Genomic DNA, 22500 nt, shown 5'->3' with positions numbered 1-22500 from the left:
ACACACACACACACACACACACACACAGGATTTTATTTAACTTGTTTGTTAGTTTTTACTTAATTAGAATTTAAGGTAGGCATTTATTATTTATTTCTTTATTTTCTCTTTCCAAGACGTCACTGTATGAAGATAAATGGACGTAGTAAATGTTTTATGTCAATGACGCCTGAGCTGTTTGTAAAAAAAGTGCCTAAATAGAGTTACTAAAGGGGTGCGTATTGTCGATAAGTGCAAAATAGTAGATCTACAAGCTCACAACGCGTCACGCTGCAACCTAGTGTAAAATTACTTAAAAAAAAAAAGGTGTTAGTCATCATTGCTTAGGTTTCATTCAGTTTCCATTTAGTTTTCGTCAGTGAAAAAAGGTAGTCGACGAACAATGTTTTTTGTCATAGTATTAGTCGACGAAATCAACACTGATGTGTGTATTGTAGGGGTGGGACGATATGGGTTCCTCACGATACGATATATATCACGATATTAGGCCCTCGATAACGATAATATCACGATATTCGATATATTGCGATATTTGCGATATATCGATATATTGTATGAAATTTCATCAACGATATATCACAATATCTGCAACTACAAAATACTTGGAACTGAAAAAAAGCAGCATTTTGTATTCCCACAAAGCTGTTTGGAGACTTTGGACAAATCACCATCCAGTAATTCAGTACTTCTGGTTGCTGTGGAATCTGAGTGGGATTTGCTTTATTTTAGCTGTCATTTCCTCCTTTTCTAAACATGTTGTTCATCACTTCATTATGAACAACATTTCGAATTTAATTTTTTTCCCCCGATATCGATATTTTAATAATCAATATCGATTATTTATCGCGGGAGGACGTATCGATATATATCGCCATATCGATATTTCAGCACACCCCTAGTGCAGGGGTTCTCAACCTTTTTGGCCGGGGACCCCCGGAAATGCTTTGGCAATGTCTCGGGACCCCCGCCCCGCCCCCTCCCGACCCCCAATATAAATTGACTGCTACAATAACCTTAAACCATTTTGGGCGGGAACCCCTTATGGGGCCCTATTAAGCAAGTGGAATCTAATTACATATAATTTTACAGTTTTTAAGACGTGGGGGCGTGTGCAATGTCATATTACAATTATGGGCCAGGTAAGAAGCGCTTTCGACACCCCGTGGTGTGAGCAAAACGGCCTTGAATTAGTCATGGGAGTGTTTCAGGGAGTTTTGAGGCTTACCCAATGTACTATTCTCTTTACGACACCAGCTGATGTCCTCATGGAATGCGCCCTTTTCGGCAAGTGGTATTACATTTCTGCAGACTGGCACCATAGACATGACATGACTTTGTCACATTTGGGTTAATTATTCCTATTGCACTGCATGCTGTCACCTTTATGCCTCAAAAGAACAGATCCACAAGCTGTCACAGCCATGATGTGCATAGCTTGTAGGCCTATGTCTCTATTTTGTTAAGTAACTTGCAGTGTTCATTGGAAAGTCATTACAGCGGCGCAGCCATATGCTAAGGGAGGGAGATATACGCACATCATCACTTCATTTGTTTCTGTTCTAAGCATGAAAAACAGCTGTAAAAATCTTTATTCTAGTTCATTTGATTCATAAATTAATAACTAAGCCTTTGAAATGGCACCTACCTATACCTTTCAGATCGGAATGGAACTGCGAGTAGATACGCAGCATTGGCTGGCAAATTGGCAATCCATGCGTAATGTTCCCAGAATCGTCTAACCCCCGAACATACAAGTTCGTTTGATATTGTTTAATTCGATAAAAATAGAACCATATACCATACAGCGAATGAAAGCAAGATTCCTAAGGAATGTGGGGATTTTTACATTTTAAAAAAACGGCTGAGAAATGAGAGAACCATGAGTGTTTATAATATCAAATATTATAAGAATAATATGAAAGACAAACGGGCTGTGAAGAGCTCAGCTCACCATCCCGACAAGGAGGAAATATAGCCTATAGTGCATGCACGTATATGCACTGACTGTTGCACACACGCTCTTTATTTGTTTCTATTGAAAAACACCAGTAAAATAACGTTTATTTTATTTTATTTCATTCGAGTCACGACGAAGGAATGAGTTGAAATGCCATACGTGCGCCATGCGTATTGCTGCGGCCCCAATGTTATGGTCTTCGCTCGTAGCATTTTATTGAAGAAGAATTGAGTTGGGTGTGATACAGCGTATGAAAGCAAACTTCCCAGTGATTATGGAGATGTTTTAATTTTTAAAAAAGGTTTAGAAATGAGCGATATATGACCCTTTATAATCTCAACGAGAAAGCCAGAAAGCTCGCTGTTGCCATGTCTCATAGAAACAAGTAAATAGGTCTATAAACATACTCCCAAAAGAATCGCATATAACAGGGGTCTACAGCCTATTTTAAATGAAGTGCCATGTTTTCATTTTCTAGATAGTGAGTCTGCCATATCAAGATTACTTTTAATGACACCACATTAAAATTTCCAGCATATTTTGATTGTCCACAAATATAAAGTTCTTCCTTCTTTTTACATATTTTCTTGCACATTGTTATAATGATCATTATAAATATATATCCCCCTGCAGTCAGAGTTCATTGTTTTAATGAATGAATGTGATGCATTGTGAGCTGGTAGATCTGCTATTTTCAAAAGTAATCTTTGAAAAAAGTGACAATAAGAATATTTTTGAAAAATGTTATTGAAACATTTAAAAACACACATCTGTCATGGGGGTCACTGGCTTAGTTGGGCAAATGCATTCATCTGGGGGTCCTTGACATGGGAATGTCGCTGTGTGAGGATCACTGGTTTAAACAACATTAGGAGAAAAGCCCAAATAAGCACTTTAGAAACAAGAAAAGCAACCACAACTACCAATATTTACAAGCAACTTTGCAGAAAAAGAAGCCGCTTATAAACAGCAAACAGACATGGCAACACTCCAGCAGCACTCCAGAGCCGCTCAAGTGTAAAATCAAACAGTGCTTTTTGCTTTTAAGACGTGGTCAGACCCAGGCGGAATCGGTATGCGCTGAGTGTTTTTAGGTCAAGGGGCTTAATAGCAATTAGCGCAAAGCGAAAATAATTAACATATGGACACTCCCCCAATGCTAAATTATGCAGGAACGTGGTATTCCATATGAGTGAGCGCTCACCACGGCTTCCATAATACGAAAAGGCGCAGAGCGAGGGCGAAATCTGTATTACCGCATGGGTTTTTCGTCTTGCTTAATAGGGCCCTTGGTGTTTTAAGCATTGTTATAATTTAGCTATTGAAAAATAGCAGATCTACAAGCTCATAGCGCGCCACCGAGTGGCGCGCTACGAGCTTGTAGGTCTGCTATTTTTGAAAAATCTTTTTTTTTTTTTTGGAAAATAATTTGGGGACCCCCTAAAATATTTTGGCGACCCCCCGAGGGGTCGCGACCCACGGGTTGAGAACCCCTGCCCTAGTGTATTGCATCGCAGCTGTGTGACTCATTAACCCATTTACACCTGAGGACGATTCTACAAATATCTTCTAAATCCTGACAGTTTTATGAAAAACCTCATGTTTCTACGTCACGTCAGTGGTTCTCAACCTTTTTCATGTCAAGGACCCCCAGAATTATCTGTATTTGGCCGCCGACCCCCCATCTGAAAATATGTTGTTCCAGAAACCTCCTCCACCCAGAAGCAAAGATTTGAGTTAAAAACGTTGGCTCTGAAAGAATATATATATTCAAAGATTTGCGTCACATTTTCACGATTTTTCAAAAATAGCGGACCTACAAGCTCGTAGCGCGGCACTCGGTGCCGCGCTATGAGCTTGTAGATCTGCTATTTTTCAAAAGCTATAGTATAACATAATGCTAAGAACACCGAAAGGGGTTCCCGCCCAAAATGGGTTAATTTGCCCGCCAGTCACGAGCACGCTCCCGGCGTGTAGATGGATCATCCACGCCACGCTCCTCCCTCCTGGCATCAGTAGAAGGACGAGAACGAGGCTAATCCACGCCCTCCATTTAGCACCACCGCAAGGTTAACTCATTTAGACCCCACATCAAAATTTAAAAAAAAAAGTCTTCTAAATCATGACAGTTTTCTGAAATACGTTTGTTTCTATATCAGTGGTGCTCAATATTTCATGTCAGAGACCCCCAGAATTATCTGTATTTGGCCACATCTGAAAATACGTTGTTCCAGGGACGCCCCTGGAAGCAACGATTTGAGTAAAAAAACGTTCGCTCTGAAAGAATATATTTTCAAAGATTTGCGCCATATTTTCATGTTTTTTTTCAAAAAATTGCAGATCTACAAGCTCGTAGTGCGGCACCGAGTGCCACGCTATGAGCTTGTAGATCTGCTATTTTTCAATAGCTAAAGTAGAACACACCAAAAAGGGATTCCAACAAAAAAAGTGTTGTAACCTGCCGTTTTCTGCTTCTTTTTAATTATTTGTTCAGCCCGAAAAAATGTGAGAGTTGGCTTTGTCCGCGGCGTAAACGTCTTTAAATAAATACTTTTTGAAAAGTCTATGGGGAAAATGAACGGGACACAAAGCGAACCAGCAACGATGATGATGCGTGCAGCGGGGGCGGGATGCGGGGGAGCGCACGGAAACTGGCACGGGAATGACTTGAGTTACGTTTGGCGAGTTTGTGCCGCCTCTACTAACTGCCATGGCCTATGTCAGGGCTGGGCAACTGGCGGCCCGGGGGCCACATGCGGCCCCCACCTTCACTTAATGTGGCCCTCAGGTTAATGTCGGAATACTGATATTATTGGTTTGAGCTGTTTACAATTCTACGACATGCAAAACATGACTCACTGTAATTACTTCAGTCTAAATTAGTAGCTCAATGCTCAACACAAGTATAATTAAAGGCATTTGAAATGACATAAAAATGTTAATTTTCAGGATTCCAATTCAAAAATAGCAAAGATTCAAGATTTCAATTCGAATATAGCAAAAATTGCTATATTAGCTATATTAATTACAAGCTCAAAACGCGTCGCAGCGCAACGCGTTTTGAGCTTTGAGCTTAGCCCCGCGGACCCCCATTTAATAAACCCCCCCCCCCCCCCCACATAAGAGAAGACTTTTACAGCCCTAGCAGTGATTCTCAACCCGTTCAATTTCAAGGACCCCCAGTTTGACATGCATTAGTCTAGGGATCCCCATTTGATTTCTATCTCTGAGACTCCCAATTCAAAACCACTGTTAATTTAAGTCTGAGAGTGTACAAATGGAACCAAATGTCTCTCGCACGCACGCACGACACACACACACACACACACACACACACGCGCGTACACACACACACACACACACACACACACACACACACACACACACACACACACACACACACACACACACACACACACACGCACGCACGCACACAGTGCTCACCAGATGGTCTATTCCTATGCTGTTCCAGCCTTGCATTATGGGTAGGAAGGAGATGACGGTGGGGATGACCCAGCAGCCTCCGAGCATCAGCGCCACTCTCATCGGGGTCATCTTGTTGCGGTATACCAGCGGCTGGCAGCAGATGGCGTAGTACCTGGAAGGCAGATGATCAAGATATCATGGGGTGTTATTACAAGTAAGACGCGCGGACGCGGGAAGCGAACGCAGCTCGTAAATTGCAAAAACAACAATTAGAATAAATTACGTAATTTTTAAGGTTTTTTTTTAAGTTCTCTTTTTTTGTGGTTTTTTAAGTTTTTTTTTAAGTTAAGTTTTTTTTTAAAGTTTTTCCTTTTAAAGTTTTTCCTTACGTTTTTTTTTTTTAAGTTAAGTTTTTTTTTAAGTTAAGTTTTTTTTAAGTTTTTCCTTTTAAAGTTTTTCCTTTTTTAAGTTTTTTTTTTTTTAAGTTAAGTTTTTCCTTTTAAAGTTTTTCCTTTTTAGGTTTTTTTTTTAAGTTAAGTTTTTTTTAAGTTACGTTTTTTTTAAGTTAAGTTTTGTGTGTGTGTGTGCGCGTGCGTGCGTGCGTGTGTGTGTGCGTGCGCGTGCATGTGTGTTTGTGTTTTTGTGTGTGATACAGCTGCGCCCTCTGGTGGTGGGCAGGTGGTGTTACAGCGTGACACACACACACACACAGACAGGATCTGCTGGGTCTCATAGTAAATGCTCACTGCGTTCGCAATTATTTGCATATATTTACATGATTTAGACCTGAGGACGATTCTACAAATCTCTTAGAAATTATGACAGTTTTCTGAAAAACCCCATGTTTCTGTCAGTGGTGCTCAAACTATTTCATGTCAAGGACCCCAAAAATGCATCTATTTGGCCTCTGACTCCAATCTGAAAATATGTTGTTCCAGGAACCTCCCAGAAGCAAAGATTTGAGCTCTGAAAGAATATATTATGTTCAAAAGATTTGCGCCACATTTTCACGATTTTTCAAAAATAGCAGACCTACAAGTTCATAGCGCGGCACTCGGTGCCGCGCTATGAGCTTGTAGATCTGCTATTTTTCAACAGCTAAAGTATAACTTAAAACACAAAAAGGGGTTAATGTAACGTATCTGCAGTGGTGGAAAAAAAAGAATCACACTCACATTTCTTACTCATGTAAAATCAGGGAAGTGCTCTGGATATATATATTTTTAACTAGTGGGGCTTTGTCGCACGCACGTGCACGCGCTAGCGAGCGATCACCGATTGAAATAACCTTCTTAAGTGTATACCCATTCATTAACCCACAATATACTGTATATCAAAACGTACTTCCATATTGGGCCGACTGGCTGCATTGAATGGTGTTGATTACGGCTGATGACGGACATTAAACACCTTTGAACAGCCAGACCGCTGAGTTGCTCGTCATGAAAATCCCCTTTAACGCATTTCGGGCGGGAACCCCTTTTGGTGTTTTAAGCATTCTGTTCTACTTTAGCTGTTGAAAAAATAGCAGATCTACAAGCTCATAGCGCGGCACCGAGTGCCGCGCTATGAGCTTGTAGGTCTGCTATTTTTGAAAAATCATGAAAATATGGCCCAAATGTTTGAATATATTCTTTCACAGCGAACGTTTTTAACTCAAATCTTGAGTTAAAAACGGGAGGTCCCTGGAACAACATATTTTCAGATGGGGGTCCGGCGGCCAATTACATATATTTTTGGGAGTCCTTGACATGAACGACATGAATTGAAACATGGGGTTTTCAGAAAACTGTCAGTATTTAGAAGGCATTTGTAGAATCAAACTTAGATCTAAATGGGTTAAAACGGTGTAATCGCTTTGTAATGAATCGTTGTAATGAATTGCATTTTTATAGCGCTTTTCCAAGTGCTTAAAGCTCTTTACAATGGTTCATTCATTCATACATTAACCCATTTTGACCTGAGAACGATTCTACAAAATGTTTTCTAAATCCTGACAGTTTTCTTGAAAAACCCTATGTTTCTGTCAGTTGGTGCTCAACCCTTTTCATGTCAAGAACCCCCAGAATTATCTGGTATTTGGCCACCGACCCCCCATCTGAAAATATGTTGCTCCAGAGACTCCCTGGAAGCAAAGATTTGAGTTAAAAAACGCTCTGAAAGAATATATATTCAGATTTGCACCACCAAGATTTGCACCACGTTTTCACGATAAAAAAAAAGTAGTAGATCTGCTATTTTTCAATAGCTAAAGTATGACATAATGCTTAAAACACCAAAAGGGGTTCCCGCCCATAATGTGTTAAGAGTCCATAGCAGCAGGCTATGAAGAGTACTACACCAGGGACTCCAATATCTCCTAAATGTCATTTTCCTCGTCTATTTCTCACTCGGCGCCTAGATCGCCTTTTCACTGCTTTTTTTTAGTGGTGTAAACCACTCCAACAACTGGCTTTCTTAGTTTACGTGTCCACGTGTCCACGTGTTTGTTCGTACCAAAAAAATGAGCATGGTTGCTATGGTCACTCAGTTCACACGGGTGTGATTTAATTACGTCAGACATTACGTCAGACCACAGCTGATCAGTCTATATAAGACCTTACACCACTCAGTTCACACGGGTGTGATTTTTTTATATCAATTGATTACGGTTGATTATTGTGTTCTGTATGGGATCATAACACTCTGGTTATTGTGTCCTGTATGGGATCATAACACTCTGGTTGGTTATTGTGTCCTGTATGGGATCATAACACTCTGGTTGGTTATTGTGTCCTGTATGGGATCATAACACTCTGGTTATTGTGTCCTGTATGGGATCATAACACTCTGGTTGATTATTGTGTCCTGTATGGGATCATAACACTCTGGTTATTGTGTCCTGTATGGGATCATACCACTCTGGTTGGTTATTGTGTTCTGTATGGGATCATAACACTCTGGTTATTGTATCCTGTATGGGATCATAACACTCTGGTTATTGTGTCCTGTATGGGATCATACCACTCTGGTTGGTTATTGTGTCCTGTATGGGATCATAACACTCTGGTTATTGTGTCCTGTATGGGATCATAACACTCTGGTTGGTTATTGTGTCCTGTATGGGATCATAACACTCTGGTTGGTTATTGTGTCCTGTATGGGATCATAACACTCTGGTTATTGTGTCCTGTATGGGATCATAACACTCTGGTTGGTTATTGTGTCCTGTATGGGATCATAACACTCTGGTTGATTATTGTGTCCTGTATGGGATCATAACACTCTGGTTATTGTGTCCTGTATGGGATCATAACACTCTGGTTCTGGTCCTGTATGGATCATAACACTCTGGTTATTGTGTCCTGTATGGGATCATAACACTCTGGTTATTGTGTCCTGTATGGGATCATAACACTCTGGTTGATTATTGTGTCCTGTATGGGATCATAACACTCTGGTTGGTTATTGTGTCCTGTATGGGATCATAACACTCTGGTTGGTTATTGTGTTCTGTATGGGATCATAACACTCTGGTTATTGTATCCTGTATGGGATCATAACACTCTGGTTGGTTATTGTGTCCTGTATGGGATCATAACACTCTGGTTATTGTGTTCTGTATGGGATCATAACACTCTGGTTATTGTGTCCTGTATGGGATCATAACACTCTGGTTATTGTGTTCTGTATGGGATCATAACACTCTGGTTATTGTATCCTGTATGGGATCATAACACTCTGGTTGGTTATTGTGTCCTGTATGGGATCATAACACTCTGGTTATTGTGTCCTGTATGGGATCATAACACTCTGGTTGATTATTGTGTCCTGTATGGGATCATAACACTCTGGTTATTGTGTCCTGTATGGGATCATAACACTCTGGTTGGTTATTGTGTCCTGTATGGGATCATAACACTCTGGTTATTGTGTTCTGTATGGGATCATAACACTCTGGTTATTGTGTCCTGTATGGGATCATAACACTCTGGTTGATTATTGTATCCTGTATGGGATCATAACACTCTGGTTGGTTATTGTGTCCTGTATGGGATCATAACACTCTGGTTATTGTGTTCTGTATGGGATCATAACACTCTGGTTATTGTGTCCTGTATGGGATCATAACACTCTGGTTCTGGTTCTGTATGGGATCATAACACTCTGGTAGATTATTGTGTCCTGTATGGGATCATAACACTCTGGTTGATTATTGTGTCCTGTATGGGATCATAACACTCTGGTTGATTATTGTGTCCTGTATGGGATCATAACACTCTGGTAGATTATTGTGTCCTGTATGGGATCATAACACTCTGGTTATTGTGTCCTGTATGGGATCATAACACTCTGGTTCTGGTTCTGTATGGGATCATAACACTCTGGTTATTGTGTCCTGTATGGGATCATAACACTCTGGTTATTGTGTCCTGTATGGGATCATAACACTCTGGTTGATTATTGTGTCCTGTATGGGATCATAACACTCTGGTTATTGTGTCCTGTATGGGATCATAACACTCTGGTTGATTATTGTGTCCTGTATGGGATCATAACACTCTGGTTATTGTGTCCTGTATGGGATCATAACACTCTGGTTATTGTGTTCTGTATGGGATCATAACACTCTGGTTGATTATTGTGTCCTGTATGGGATCATAACACTCTGGTTGATTATTGTGTCCTGTATGGGATCATAACACTCTGGTTGGTTATTGTGTTCTGTATGGGATCATAACACTCTGGTTATTGTGTCCTGTATGGGATCATAACACTCTGGTTATTGTGTCCTGTATGGGATCATAACACTCTGGTTGGTTATTGTGTTCTGTATGGGATCATAACACTCTGGTTATTGTGTCCTGTATGGGATCATAACACTCTGGTTGATTATTGTGTCCTGTATGGGATCATAACACTCTGGTTATTGTGTCCTGTATGGGATCATAACACTCTGGTTATTGTGTCATGTATGGGATCATAACACTCTGGTTGGTTATTGTGTCCTGTATGGGATCATAACACTCTGGTTATTGTGTTCTGTATGGGATCATAACACTCTGGTTGATTATTGTGTCCTGTATGGGATCATAACACTCTGGTTGATTATTGTGTCCTGTATGGGATCATAACACTCTGGTTGGTTATTGTGTTCTGTATGGGATCATAACACTCTGGTTATTGTGTCCTGTATGGGATCATAACACTCTGGTTATTGTGTCCTGTATGGGATCATAACACTCTGGTTGGTTATTGTGTTCTGTATGGGATCATAACACTCTGGTTATTGTGTCCTGTATGGGATCATAACACTCTGGTTGATTATTGTGTCCTGTATGGGATCATAACACTCTGGTTATTGTGTCCTGTATGGGATCATAACACTCTGGTTATTGTGTCCTGTATGGGATCATAACACTCTGGTTATTGTGTCCTGTATGGGATCATACCACTCTGGTTATTGTGTCCTGTATGGGATCATAACACTCTGGTTGATTATTGTGTCCTGTATGGGATCATAACACTCTGATTATTGTGTCCTGTATGGGATCATACCACTCTGATTATTGTGTCCTGTATGGGATCATAACACTCTGGTTATTGTGTCCTGTATGGGATCATACCACTCTGATTATTGTGTCCTGTATGGGATCATACCACTCTGATTATTGTGTCCTGTATGGGATCATACCACTCTGATTATTGTGTCCTGTATGGGATCATACCACTCTGATTATTGTGTCCTGTATGGGATCATACCACTCTGATTATTGTGTCCTGTATGGGATCATAACACTCTGGTTGATTATTGTGTCCTGTATGGGATCATAACACTCTGGTTATTGTGTCCTGTATGGGATCATAACACTCTGGTTGATTATTGTGTCCTGTATGGGATCATAACACTCTGGTTATTGTGTCCTGTATGGGATCATAACACTCTGGTTATTGTGTCCTGTATGGGATCATAACACTCTGGTTGATTATTGTGTCCTGTATGGGATCATAACACTCTGGTTGATTATTGTGTCCTGTATGGGATCATAACACTCTGATTATTGTGTCCTGTATGGGATCATAACACTCTGGTTATTGTGTCCTGTATGGGATCATAACACTCTGGTTATTGTGTCCTGTATGGGATCATAACACTCTGGTTGATTATTGTGTCCTGTATGGGATCATAACACTCTGGTTATTGTGTCCTGTATGGGATCATAACACTCTGGTTATTGTGTCCTGTATGGGATCATAACACTCTGGTTATTGTGTCCTGTATGGGATCATAACACTCTGGTTATTGTGTCCTGTATGGGATCATAACACTCTGGTAGATTATTGTGTCCTGTATGGGATCATAACACTCTGGTTGATTATTGTGTCCTGTATGGGATCATAACACTCTGGTTGATTATTTTGTCCTGTATGGGATCATAACACTCTGGTTGATTATTGTGTCCTGTATGGGATCATAACACTCTGGTTATTGTGTCCTGTATGGGATCATAACACTCTGGTTGATTATTGTGTCCTGTATGGGATCATAACACTCTGGTTATTGTGTCCTGTATGGGATCATAACACTCTGGTTGATTATTGTGTCCTGTATGGGATCATAACACTCTGGTTATTGTGTCCTGTATGGGATCATAACACTCTGGTTATTGTGTCCTGTATGGGATCATAACACTCTGGTTGATTATTGTGTCCTGTATGGGATCATAACACTCTGGTTATTGTGTCCTGTATGGGATCATAACACTCTGGTTGATTATTGTGTCCTGTATGGGATCATAACACTCTGGTTATTGTGTCCTGTATGGGATCATAACACTCTGGTTGATTATTGTGTCCTGTATGGGATCATAACACTCTGGTTGATTATTGTGTCCTGTATGGGATCATACCACTCTGATTATTGTGTCCTGTATGGGATCATAACACTCTGGTTATTGTGTCCTGTATGGGATCATACCACTCTGATTATTGTGTCCTGTATGGGATCATACCACTCTGATTATTGTGTCCTGTATGGGATCATACCACTCTGATTATTGTGTCCTGTATGGGATCATAACACTCTGGTTATTGTGTCCTGTATGGGATCATACCACTCTGATTATTGTGTCCTGTATGGGATCATAACACTCTGGTTGGTTATTGTGTCCTGTATGGGATCATAACACTCTGGTTGGTTATTGTGTCCTGTATGGGATCATAACACTCTGGTTATTGTGTCCTGTATGGGATCATAACACTCTGGTTGGTTATTGTGTCCTGTATGGGATCATAACACTCTGGTTGGTTATTGTGTCCTGTATGGGATCATAACACTCTGGTTGATTATTGTGTTCTGTATGGGATCATAACACTCTGGTTATTGTGTCCTGTATGGGATCATAACACTCTGGTTATTGTGTTCTGTATGGGATCATAACACTCTGGTTATTGTGTCCTGTATGGGATCATAACACTCTGGTTGGTTATTGTGTCCTGTATGGGATCATAACACTCTGGTTGATTATTGTGTTCTGTATGGGATCATAACACTCTGGTTATTGTGTCCTGTATGGGATCATAACACTCTGGTTATTGTGTTCTGTATGGGATCATAACACTCTGGTTATTGTGTCCTGTATGGGATCATAACACTCTGGTTATTGTGTTCTGTATGGGATCATAACACTCTGGTTATTGTGTTCTGTATGGGATCATAACACTCTGGTTATTGTGTCCTGTATGGGATCATAACACTCTGGTTATTGTGTTCTGTATGGGATCATAACACTCTGGTTATTGTGTCCTGTATGGGATCATAACACTCTGGTTATTGTGTCCTGTATGGGATCATAACACTCTGGTTGATTATTGTGTCCTGTATGGGATCATAACACTCTGGTTCTGGTTCTGTATGGGATCATAACACTCTGGTTATTGTGTCCTGTATGGGATCATAACACTCTGGTTGGTTATTGTGTCCTGTATGGGATCATAACACTCTGGTTATTGTGTTCTGTATGGGATCATAACACTCTGGTTGGTTATTGTGTCCTGTATGGGATCATAACACTCTGGTTGGTTATTGTGTCCTGTATGGGATCATAACACTCTGGTTATTGTGTTCTGTATGGGATCATAACACTCTGGTTATTGTGTTCTGTATGGGATCATAACACTCTGGTTATTGTGTTCTGTATGGGATCATAACACTCTGGTTATTGTGTTCTGTATGGGATCATAACACTCTGGTTATTGTGTTCTGTATGGGATCATAACACTCTGGTTGGTTATTGTGTCCTGTATGGGATCATAACACTCTGGTTATTGTGTTCTGTATGGGATCATAACACTCTGGTTATTGTGTTCTGTATGGGATCATAACACTCTGGTTATTGTGTTCTGTATGGGATCATAACACTCTGGTTATTGTGTCCTGTATGGGATCATAACACTCTGGTTGATTATTGTGTCCTGTATGGGATCATAACACTCTGGTTATTGTGTTCTGTATGGGATCATAACACTCTGGTTATTGTGTCCTGTATGGGATCATAACACTCTGGTTGATTATTGTGTTCTGTATGGGATCATAACACTCTGGTTATTGTGTCCTGTATGGGATCATAACACTCTGGTTATTGTGTTCTGTATGGGATCATAACACTCTGGTTATTGTGTCCTGTATGGGATCATAACACTCTGGTTCTGGTTCTGTATGGGATCATAACACTCTGGTTCTGGTTCTGTATGGGATCATAACACTCTGGTTATTGTGTCCTGTATGGGATCATAACACTCTGGTTGATTATTGTGTCCTGTATGGGATCATAACACTCTGGTTATTGTGTTCTGTATGGGATCATAACACTCTGGTTCTGGTTCTGTATGGGATCATAACACTCTGGTTCTGGTTCTGTATGGGATCATAACACTCTGGTTCTGGTTCTGTATGGGATCATAACACTCTGGTTATTGTGTCCTGTATGGGATCATAACACTCTGGTTATTGTGTCCTGTATGGGATCATAACACTCTGGTTATTGTGTCATGTATGGGATCATAACACTCTGATTATTGTGTCCTGTATGGGATCATAACACTCTGGTTATTGTGTCATGTATGGGATCATAACACTCTGATTATTGTGTCCTGTATGGGATCATAACACTCTGGTTATTGTGTCCTGTATGGGATCATAACACTCTGGTTATTGTGTCCTGTATGGGATCATAACACTCTGGTTCTGGTTCTGTATGGGATCATAACACTCTGGTTATTGTGTTCTGTATGGGATCATAACACTCTGGTTATTGTGTCCTGTATGGGATCATAACACTCTGGTTATTGTGTCCTGTATGGGATCATAACACTCTGGTTCTGGTTCTGTATGGGATCATAACACTCTGGTTATTGTGTTCTGTATGGGATCATAACACTCTGGTTATTGTGTCCTGTATGGGATCATAACACTCTGGTTATTGTGTCCTGTATGGGATCATAACACTCTGGTTCTGGTTCTGTATGGGATCATAACACTCTGGTTATTGTGTTCTGTATGGGATCATAACACTCTGATTATTGTGTCCTGTATGTGATCATAACACTCTGGTTATTGTGTCCTGTATTGGATCATAACACTCTGTTTATTGTGTTCTGTATGGGATCATAACACTCTGATTATTGTGTTCTGTATGGGATCATAACACTCTGTTTATTGTGTTCTGTATGGGATCATAACACTCTGATTATTGTGTCCTGTATGGGATCATAACACTCTGGTTATTGTGTTCTGTATGGGATCATAACACTCTGGTTCTGTATGGGATCATAACACTCTGGTTGATTATTGTGTCCTGTATGGGATCATAACACTCTGGTAGATTATTGTGTCCTGTATGGGATCATACCACTCTGGTTATTGTGTCCTGTATGGGATCATAACACTCTGGTTATTGTGTCCTGTATGGGATCATAACACTCTGGTTATTGTGTCCTGTATGGGATCATACCACTCTGATTATTGTGTCCTGTATGGGATCATACCACTCTGATTATTGTGTCCTGTATGGGATCATACCACTCTGATTATTGTGTCCTGTATGGGATCATAACACTCTGGTTATTGTGTCCTGTATGGGATCATACCACTCTGATTATTGTGTCCTGTATGGGATCATAACACTCTGGTTGGTTATTGTGTCCTGTATGGGATCATAACACTCTGGTTGGTTATTGTGTCCTGTATGGGATCATAACACTCTGGTTATTGTGTCCTGTATGGGATCATAACACTCTGGTTGGTTATTGTGTCCTGTATGGGATCATAACACTCTGGTTGGTTATTGTGTCCTGTATGGGATCATAACACTCTGGTTGATTATTGTGTTCTGTATGGGATCATAACACTCTGGTTATTGTGTCCTGTATGGGATCATAACACTCTGGTTATTGTGTTCTGTATGGGATCATAACACTCTGGTTATTGTGTCCTGTATGGGATCATAACACTCTGGTTGGTTATTGTGTCCTGTATGGGATCATAACACTCTGGTTATTGTGTTCTGTATGGGATCATAACACTCTGGTTATTGTGTTCTGTATGGGATCATAACACTCTGATTATTGTGTCCTGTATGGGATCATAACACTCTGGTTATTGTGTCCTGTATGGGATCATAACACTCTGGTTATTGTGTCCTGTATGGGATCATAACACTCTGGTTATTGTGTCCTGTATGGGATCATAACACTCTGGTTCTGGTTCTGTATGGGATCATAACACTCTGGTTATTGTGTCCTGTATGTGATCATAACACTCTGGTTATTGTGTCCTGTATTGGATCATAACACTCTGTTTATTGTGTTCTGTATGGGATCATAACACTCTGATTATTGTGTCCTGTATGGGATCATAACACTCTGGTTATTGTGTCCTGTATGGGATCATAACACTCTGGTTATTGTGTCCTGTATGGGATCATAACACTCTGGTAGATTATTGTGTCCTGTATGGGATCATAACACTCTGGTTGATTATTGTGTCCTGTATGGGATCATAACACTCTGGTAGATTATTGTGTCCTGTATGGGATCATAACACTCTGGTTGATTATTGTGTCCTGTATGGGATCATAACACTCTGGTAGATTATTGTGTCCTGTATGGGATCATACCACTCTGGTTATTGTGTCCTGTATGGGATCATAACACTCTGGTTATTGTGTCCTGTATGGGATCATAACACTCTGGTTATTGTGTCCTGTATGGGATCATACCACTCTGATTATTGTGTCCTGTATGGGATCATACCACTCTGATTATTGTGTCCGGTATGGGATCATACCACTCTGATTATTGTGTCCTGTATGGGATCATAACACTCTGGTTATTGTGTCCTGTATGGGATCATACCACTCTGATTATTGTGTCCTGTATGGGATCATAACACTCTGGTTGGTTATTGTGTCCTGTATGGGATCATAACACTCTGGTTGGTTATTGTGTCCTGTATGGGATCATAACACTCTGGTTATTGTGTCCTGTATGGGATCATAACACTCTGGTTGGTTATTGTGTCCTGTATGGGATCATAACACTCTGGTTGGTTATTGTGTCCTGTATGGGATCATAACACTCTGGTTGATTATTGTGTTCTGTATGGGATCATAACACTCTGGTTATTGTGTCCTGTATGGGATCATAACACTCTGGTTATTGTGTTCTGTATGGGATCATAACACTCTGGTTATTGTGTCCTGTATGGGATCATAACACTCTGGTTGGTTATTGTGTCCTGTATGGGATCATAACACTCTGGTTGGTTATTGTGTCCTGTATGGGATCATAACACTCTGATTATTGTGTCCTGTATGGGATCATAACACTCTGGTTATTGTGTCCTGTATGGGATCATAACACTCTGGTTATTGTGTCCTGTATGGGATCATAACACTCTGGTTATTGTGTCCTGTATGGGATCATAACACTCTGGTTATTGTGTTCTGTATGGGATCATAACACTCTGGTTATTGTGTCCTGTATGGGATCATAACACTCTGGTTGGTTATTGTGTCCTGTATGGGATCATAACACTCTGGTTGGTTATTGTGTCCTGTATGGGATCATAACACTCTGGTTGGTTATTGTGTCCTGTATGGGATCATAACACTCTGATTATTGTGTCCTGTATGGGATCATAACACTCTGGTTATTGTGTCCTGTATGGGATCATAACACTCTGGTTATTGTGTCCTGTATGGGATCATAACACTCTGGTTATTGTGTCCTGTATGGGATCATAACACTCTGGTTCTGGTTCTGTATGGGATCATAACACTCTGGTTATTGTGTCCTGTATGTGATCATAACACTCTGATTATTGTGTCCTGTATGGGATCATAACACTCTGGTTATTGTGTCCTGTATGGGATCATAACACTCTGGTTATTGTGTCCTGTATGGGATCATAACACTCTGGTTATTGTGTCCTGTATGGGATCATAACACTCTGGTTCTGGTTCTGTATGGGATCATAACACTCTGGTTATTGTGTCCTGTATGTGATCATAACACTCTGGTTATTGTGTCCTGTATTGGATCATAACACTCTGTTTATTGTGTTCTGTATGGGATCATAACACTCTGATTATTGTGTTCTGTATGGGATCATAACACTCTGTTTATTGTGTTCTGTATGGGATCATAACACTCTGATTATTGTGTCCTGTATGGGATCATAACACTCTGGTTATTGTGTTCTGTATGGGATCATAACACTCTGGTTATTGTGTCCTGTATGGGATCATAACACTCTGGTTGATTATTGTGTCCTGTATGTGATCATAACACTCTGGTTGATTATTGTGTCCTGTATGTGATCATAACACTCTGGTAGATTATTGTGTCCTGTATGGGATCATAACACTCTGGTAGATTATTGTGTCCTGTATGGGATCATAACACTCTGGTTGATTATTGTGTCCTGTATGGGATCATAACACTCTGGTAGATTATTGTGTCCTGTATGGGATCATAACACTCTGGTAGATTATTGTGTCCTGTATGGGATCATAACACTCTGGTAGATTATTGTGTCCTGTATGGGATCATAACACTCTGGTTATTGTGTCCTGTATGGGATCATAACACTCTGGTAGATTATTGTGTCCTGTATGGGATCATAACACTCTGGTAGATTATTGTGTCCTGTATGGGATCATAACACTCTGATTATTGTGTCCTGTATGGGATCATAACACTCTGGTTATTGTGTCCTGTATGGGATCATAACACTCTGGTTCTGGTTCTGTATGGGATCATAACACTCTGGTTCTGGTTCTGTATGGGATCATAACACTCTGGTTCTGGTTCTGTATGGGATCATAACACTCTGGTTCTGGTTCTGTATGGGATCATAACACTCTGGTTGGTTATTGTGTCCTGTATGGGATCATAACACTCTGGTTGGTTATTGTGTCCTGTAGGCTATGGGATCATAACACTCTGGTTCCGGTGAGATACATGGAAATTCCTTTAACCCATTTAGGTCTGACGTCGAGATAAAAAAATAAGTCTTCTAAATCCTGACAGTTTTCTGAAATACCTATGTTTCTGTATGAGTGGTGCTCAATATTTCATGTCAAGGACCCCACAAATGATATGTAATTGGCCACCGACCCCCATCTGAAAATATCTTATTCAAGGAACCCCCCCCAGAAGCAAAGATATGAGTTAAAAACATCTGCTGGGAAAGAATACAATATATTCAAAGATTTGCGCCACATTTTCACATTTTTCAAAAATAGCAGACCTACAAGCTTGTAGCGCGGCACTCTGTGCCGCGCTATGAGCTTGTAGATCTGCTATTTTTCAACAGCTAAAGTATAACATAATGCTTAAAACACCAAAGGGGTTCCCGCCCAAAATGGGTTCTTATTAGAGCTGGGACTCGATTAAAAATTTTAATCTAATTAATCAGAGGCTTTGTAGTTAATTAATCTCGATTAATCGCATTTTAATCGCATATCATTATTTGACCCGAGAACAGTGAGAAAGCTATTTTTTTTAATGGATTTTGGTATACTAGTGAATCAATGAATAGTGAATACATAAGTTTAAGCAATAAAACATTGTTTTTGTAGTAATAAATTATAATAATATCTCAAATTTAATAATTTATATAGAGCTTTTCTGAGTACCCAAAAATGCTTTACAAGGGGGACATGATAAATCAAAAACAACTTTATTAGAGGAAAAACACTAAGGAATTAAATAGATGAAATAGCTGGGGAAAGCAATATTGAAGGTTTGGATGGTGGGGGCATGTTTCTGAGAGTTTGGGGAATGCATTCCACAGGGTTGGGGGGGGCTTGGTGCAGCAAATATGTGACATGACCATAAGAAAGCACCTCTGTGTTTCTTCCGTGGACATACAGTAACAGCCATTAACAGATTTTACATTTTATTTGGCCATAACCGTTTAGTTAGAAACCATGTCATCTGGTCGGGTCCTTGAATTGCTACTGGTAGTTGGAATAACGTTAGCTCTGATCCATAGTGTTAGAAGGAGGAAAGTAGGCTTTCACATATTTTTTTGTGCTAAAAACGAGGGGCTGCACAGCCTGCACTTCCGTGGGTCTGAGGGGAAAGGATCAAATTAAGTACCATAGAACTCCTCCTGAGTCCTAACTACGCTATGGACCAGAGCTACTGTTGTTGACGTTAGCTTCCAGGCTAGGCAACATGCAACATGTTTCGCATCGAGCCGATACTGGAGGCTTGACGAGGTGCGGTCTTCGGTGATATGCGAATTCTTTATTGAATAATTGCACACAACTGTGCTGTAATCCACGCTATCATCGGATAGCCTTTTAAATCCTATTTCCAATCCACGGGGACAAGCAAAGTGATCTCAGCGGCTTCCCCCGGTCTGGTGAACTGTCTGGTGGTGTTATTGTTCCCCCAATGCTGCTGGGCCATACCATTCTAAAGGGGGGTGGTTTCCACTCCCTGTAACAACGGACACTTGAAATGAAATGAAATGAAATGAAATGAAATGAAATCTATATTTACCCAGGGTATCTGGGCTAAGCTCAAGAACTTGTTTCCAGCCAGGCCCTGCTCATAGAACACATTTCATCGTAGTGGTTGATGCCTTGTTCAAGGGCATTTCAGCGGTGGTAATTTTAACGTGTCGGACGGCTGGTTCGAACTGGGAACCTTCCGGTATCTAGACCGCGCCGCTATCCGTTCGGCCACCGCTGCCACCGCTGCCACTTCACTCGGTGAACTGGGTGGTGCGCCGGTCCATCTGAAAACTGTCCAGTGACACCGTTCCGCGGTGAAAAAAATAGTGCGATTAAAATGCGTTAATTTTTTTAACGCGTTAATTTTTCTGTAGTTAATTGATCTCAATTAACGCGTTAAAGTCCCGGCCCTAGTTCTTATGTGTTAATTTTTCAACATTTCATGACATCAAATTTCAATTTGTTTAATTTTGTGTTGGTTTTCTGACCTCAACCCCCCCACCCCCCCAACAAAAAAAAACCTTGAACATTCAGTGGATTTTCTGTGGTCTGGGGTTTTCTGAATAATTCGTAGGCTCAGAAAAGTGCTGTGATTTTTGCCCCTGGACTTTGATGTCAAATCCCATCCCTCCTGCCCCGTCTCCTAATACGTCTCCATGAGACACTGCTCCTCTCTCTCTGTCTCTTTGTATTGTTATCCCTCCTGCCCCGTCTCCTAATACGTCTCCATGAGACACTGCTCCTCTCTCTCTGTCCCTCCTGCCCCGTCTCCTAATACGTCTCCATGAGACACTGCTCCTCTCTCTCTGTCTCTCTGTCTCTTTGTATTGTTTCGGTCATCCACACTCTGGCTCCTAGACTGTGGGCGGTATACCATCTCTGTCAGGACAACTCATGAATGGACAAAATATATTTTTATGGAATATAATGAGCAATATATTTATTATGGTTTTTGGGCGATGACTTGGATCTGCTTCTTATGTATGTACTCTGATGAAGTGCATTAGTCCCGACCATATAGGGACTCCATATGTAAACAGAAAATCTCGTATCATATAACTTTGTATCGTATCGCTTTGCAATGGAAATAATAACAAGCAACAACAACAACAGAATACGTATGCATGAATAAGTGTACCGGGGGGGTCCTCATCACACCTCCAGTCTGTACCCTAGGGCACTCCCATAATACATGAATAAGTGTACCGGGGTCTGAGTTCACGGGACATCTTCTTTGAGTTTCCGTAGAATCATCTTCCATTCACTGTCAGTAAAGGATTGATTTAAATCAACCTCCCAAATCCTCTTTACGCTTGAGGGCTGACCTTGGTGTGACCTTTGTCTGTGTGACGCTTTCAGAACAGATTGTGGTAGAAAACAGTCACAGTAGACTACTGCTCTCCTCCACTTTCACAGGCTTAGTGTAGTCATAGTTTCAACTCTGTCCCTCTGCTATGCATCTAGACAGCATTGTTGTAGACATGGCACTCTATAGTTGTATACGCATAGTTTCATTATATAGATATCCCACCGCTGGGTTCTTAGCTTACGTAGGATTCATGATGACTACTTTGATGTATTCGATGTATTACCATGTTTTTTGTTCTTGTTTACTGCAAATCGCTCTGGATTAAGAGCGTCTGCTAAATGCCTGAATTGTAAATCGTACGTATCCGTCATTTAGCTCAAAGCTACCGCTGTAGAGTCACCATCTCCCCCAAGAGTTCTCAGCTCAGCCTTAGAGAGCCGAGCAGAGGAGGGTTGTGTGTGTGTGTGTGTGTGTGTGTGTGTGTGTGTGTGTGTGTGTGTGTGTGCGAGTGTGCGAGTGTGCGTGCGTGCGCGTGTGCGAGTGTGCGTGTGTGTGTGTGTGCATGCATGCACAGACAGACAGACAGACTGATAATAGAGAGGATATCTCATTTCATATCTTCACATGTTCTCCATTGGGAGGTCAGGGGGTGACTGAGTGCTTTATTGCCCGTTTTCAATTTCGAGCGTTTAATTGACTGAGTAAAGTAGTGACTTACCAGTGCGTGCGTGCGTGTGTGTGTGCATGCGTGCCGTGCATGCGTGCGTGCCATGCGTGTGTGCCGTGCGTGCGTGCCGTGC

General features: G+C 40.8%; 1 protein-coding gene across 1 annotated transcript in view; it reads right to left on the bottom strand.

The window, feature by feature from the left end:
• The window catches only part of htr4 (5-hydroxytryptamine receptor 4), a 231977-nt gene that overhangs the window by 31322 nt on the left and 178155 nt on the right, over positions 1-22500 (bottom strand). Inside the window, exon 5 of the mRNA XM_079529534.1 lies at positions 5402-5555. Within this exon, the coding sequence (XP_079385660.1) occupies positions 5402-5555 (154 nt within the window). The remainder of the gene's footprint in view (positions 1-5401; positions 5556-22500) is intronic.

Source organism: Electrona antarctica (genome assembly GCF_951216825.1).
Source record: "Electrona antarctica genome assembly, chromosome: 19".
Lineage (NCBI taxonomy): Eukaryota > Metazoa > Chordata > Actinopteri > Myctophiformes > Myctophidae > Electrona > Electrona antarctica.
This window is presented reverse-complemented; position numbering and strand designations above follow the sequence as displayed.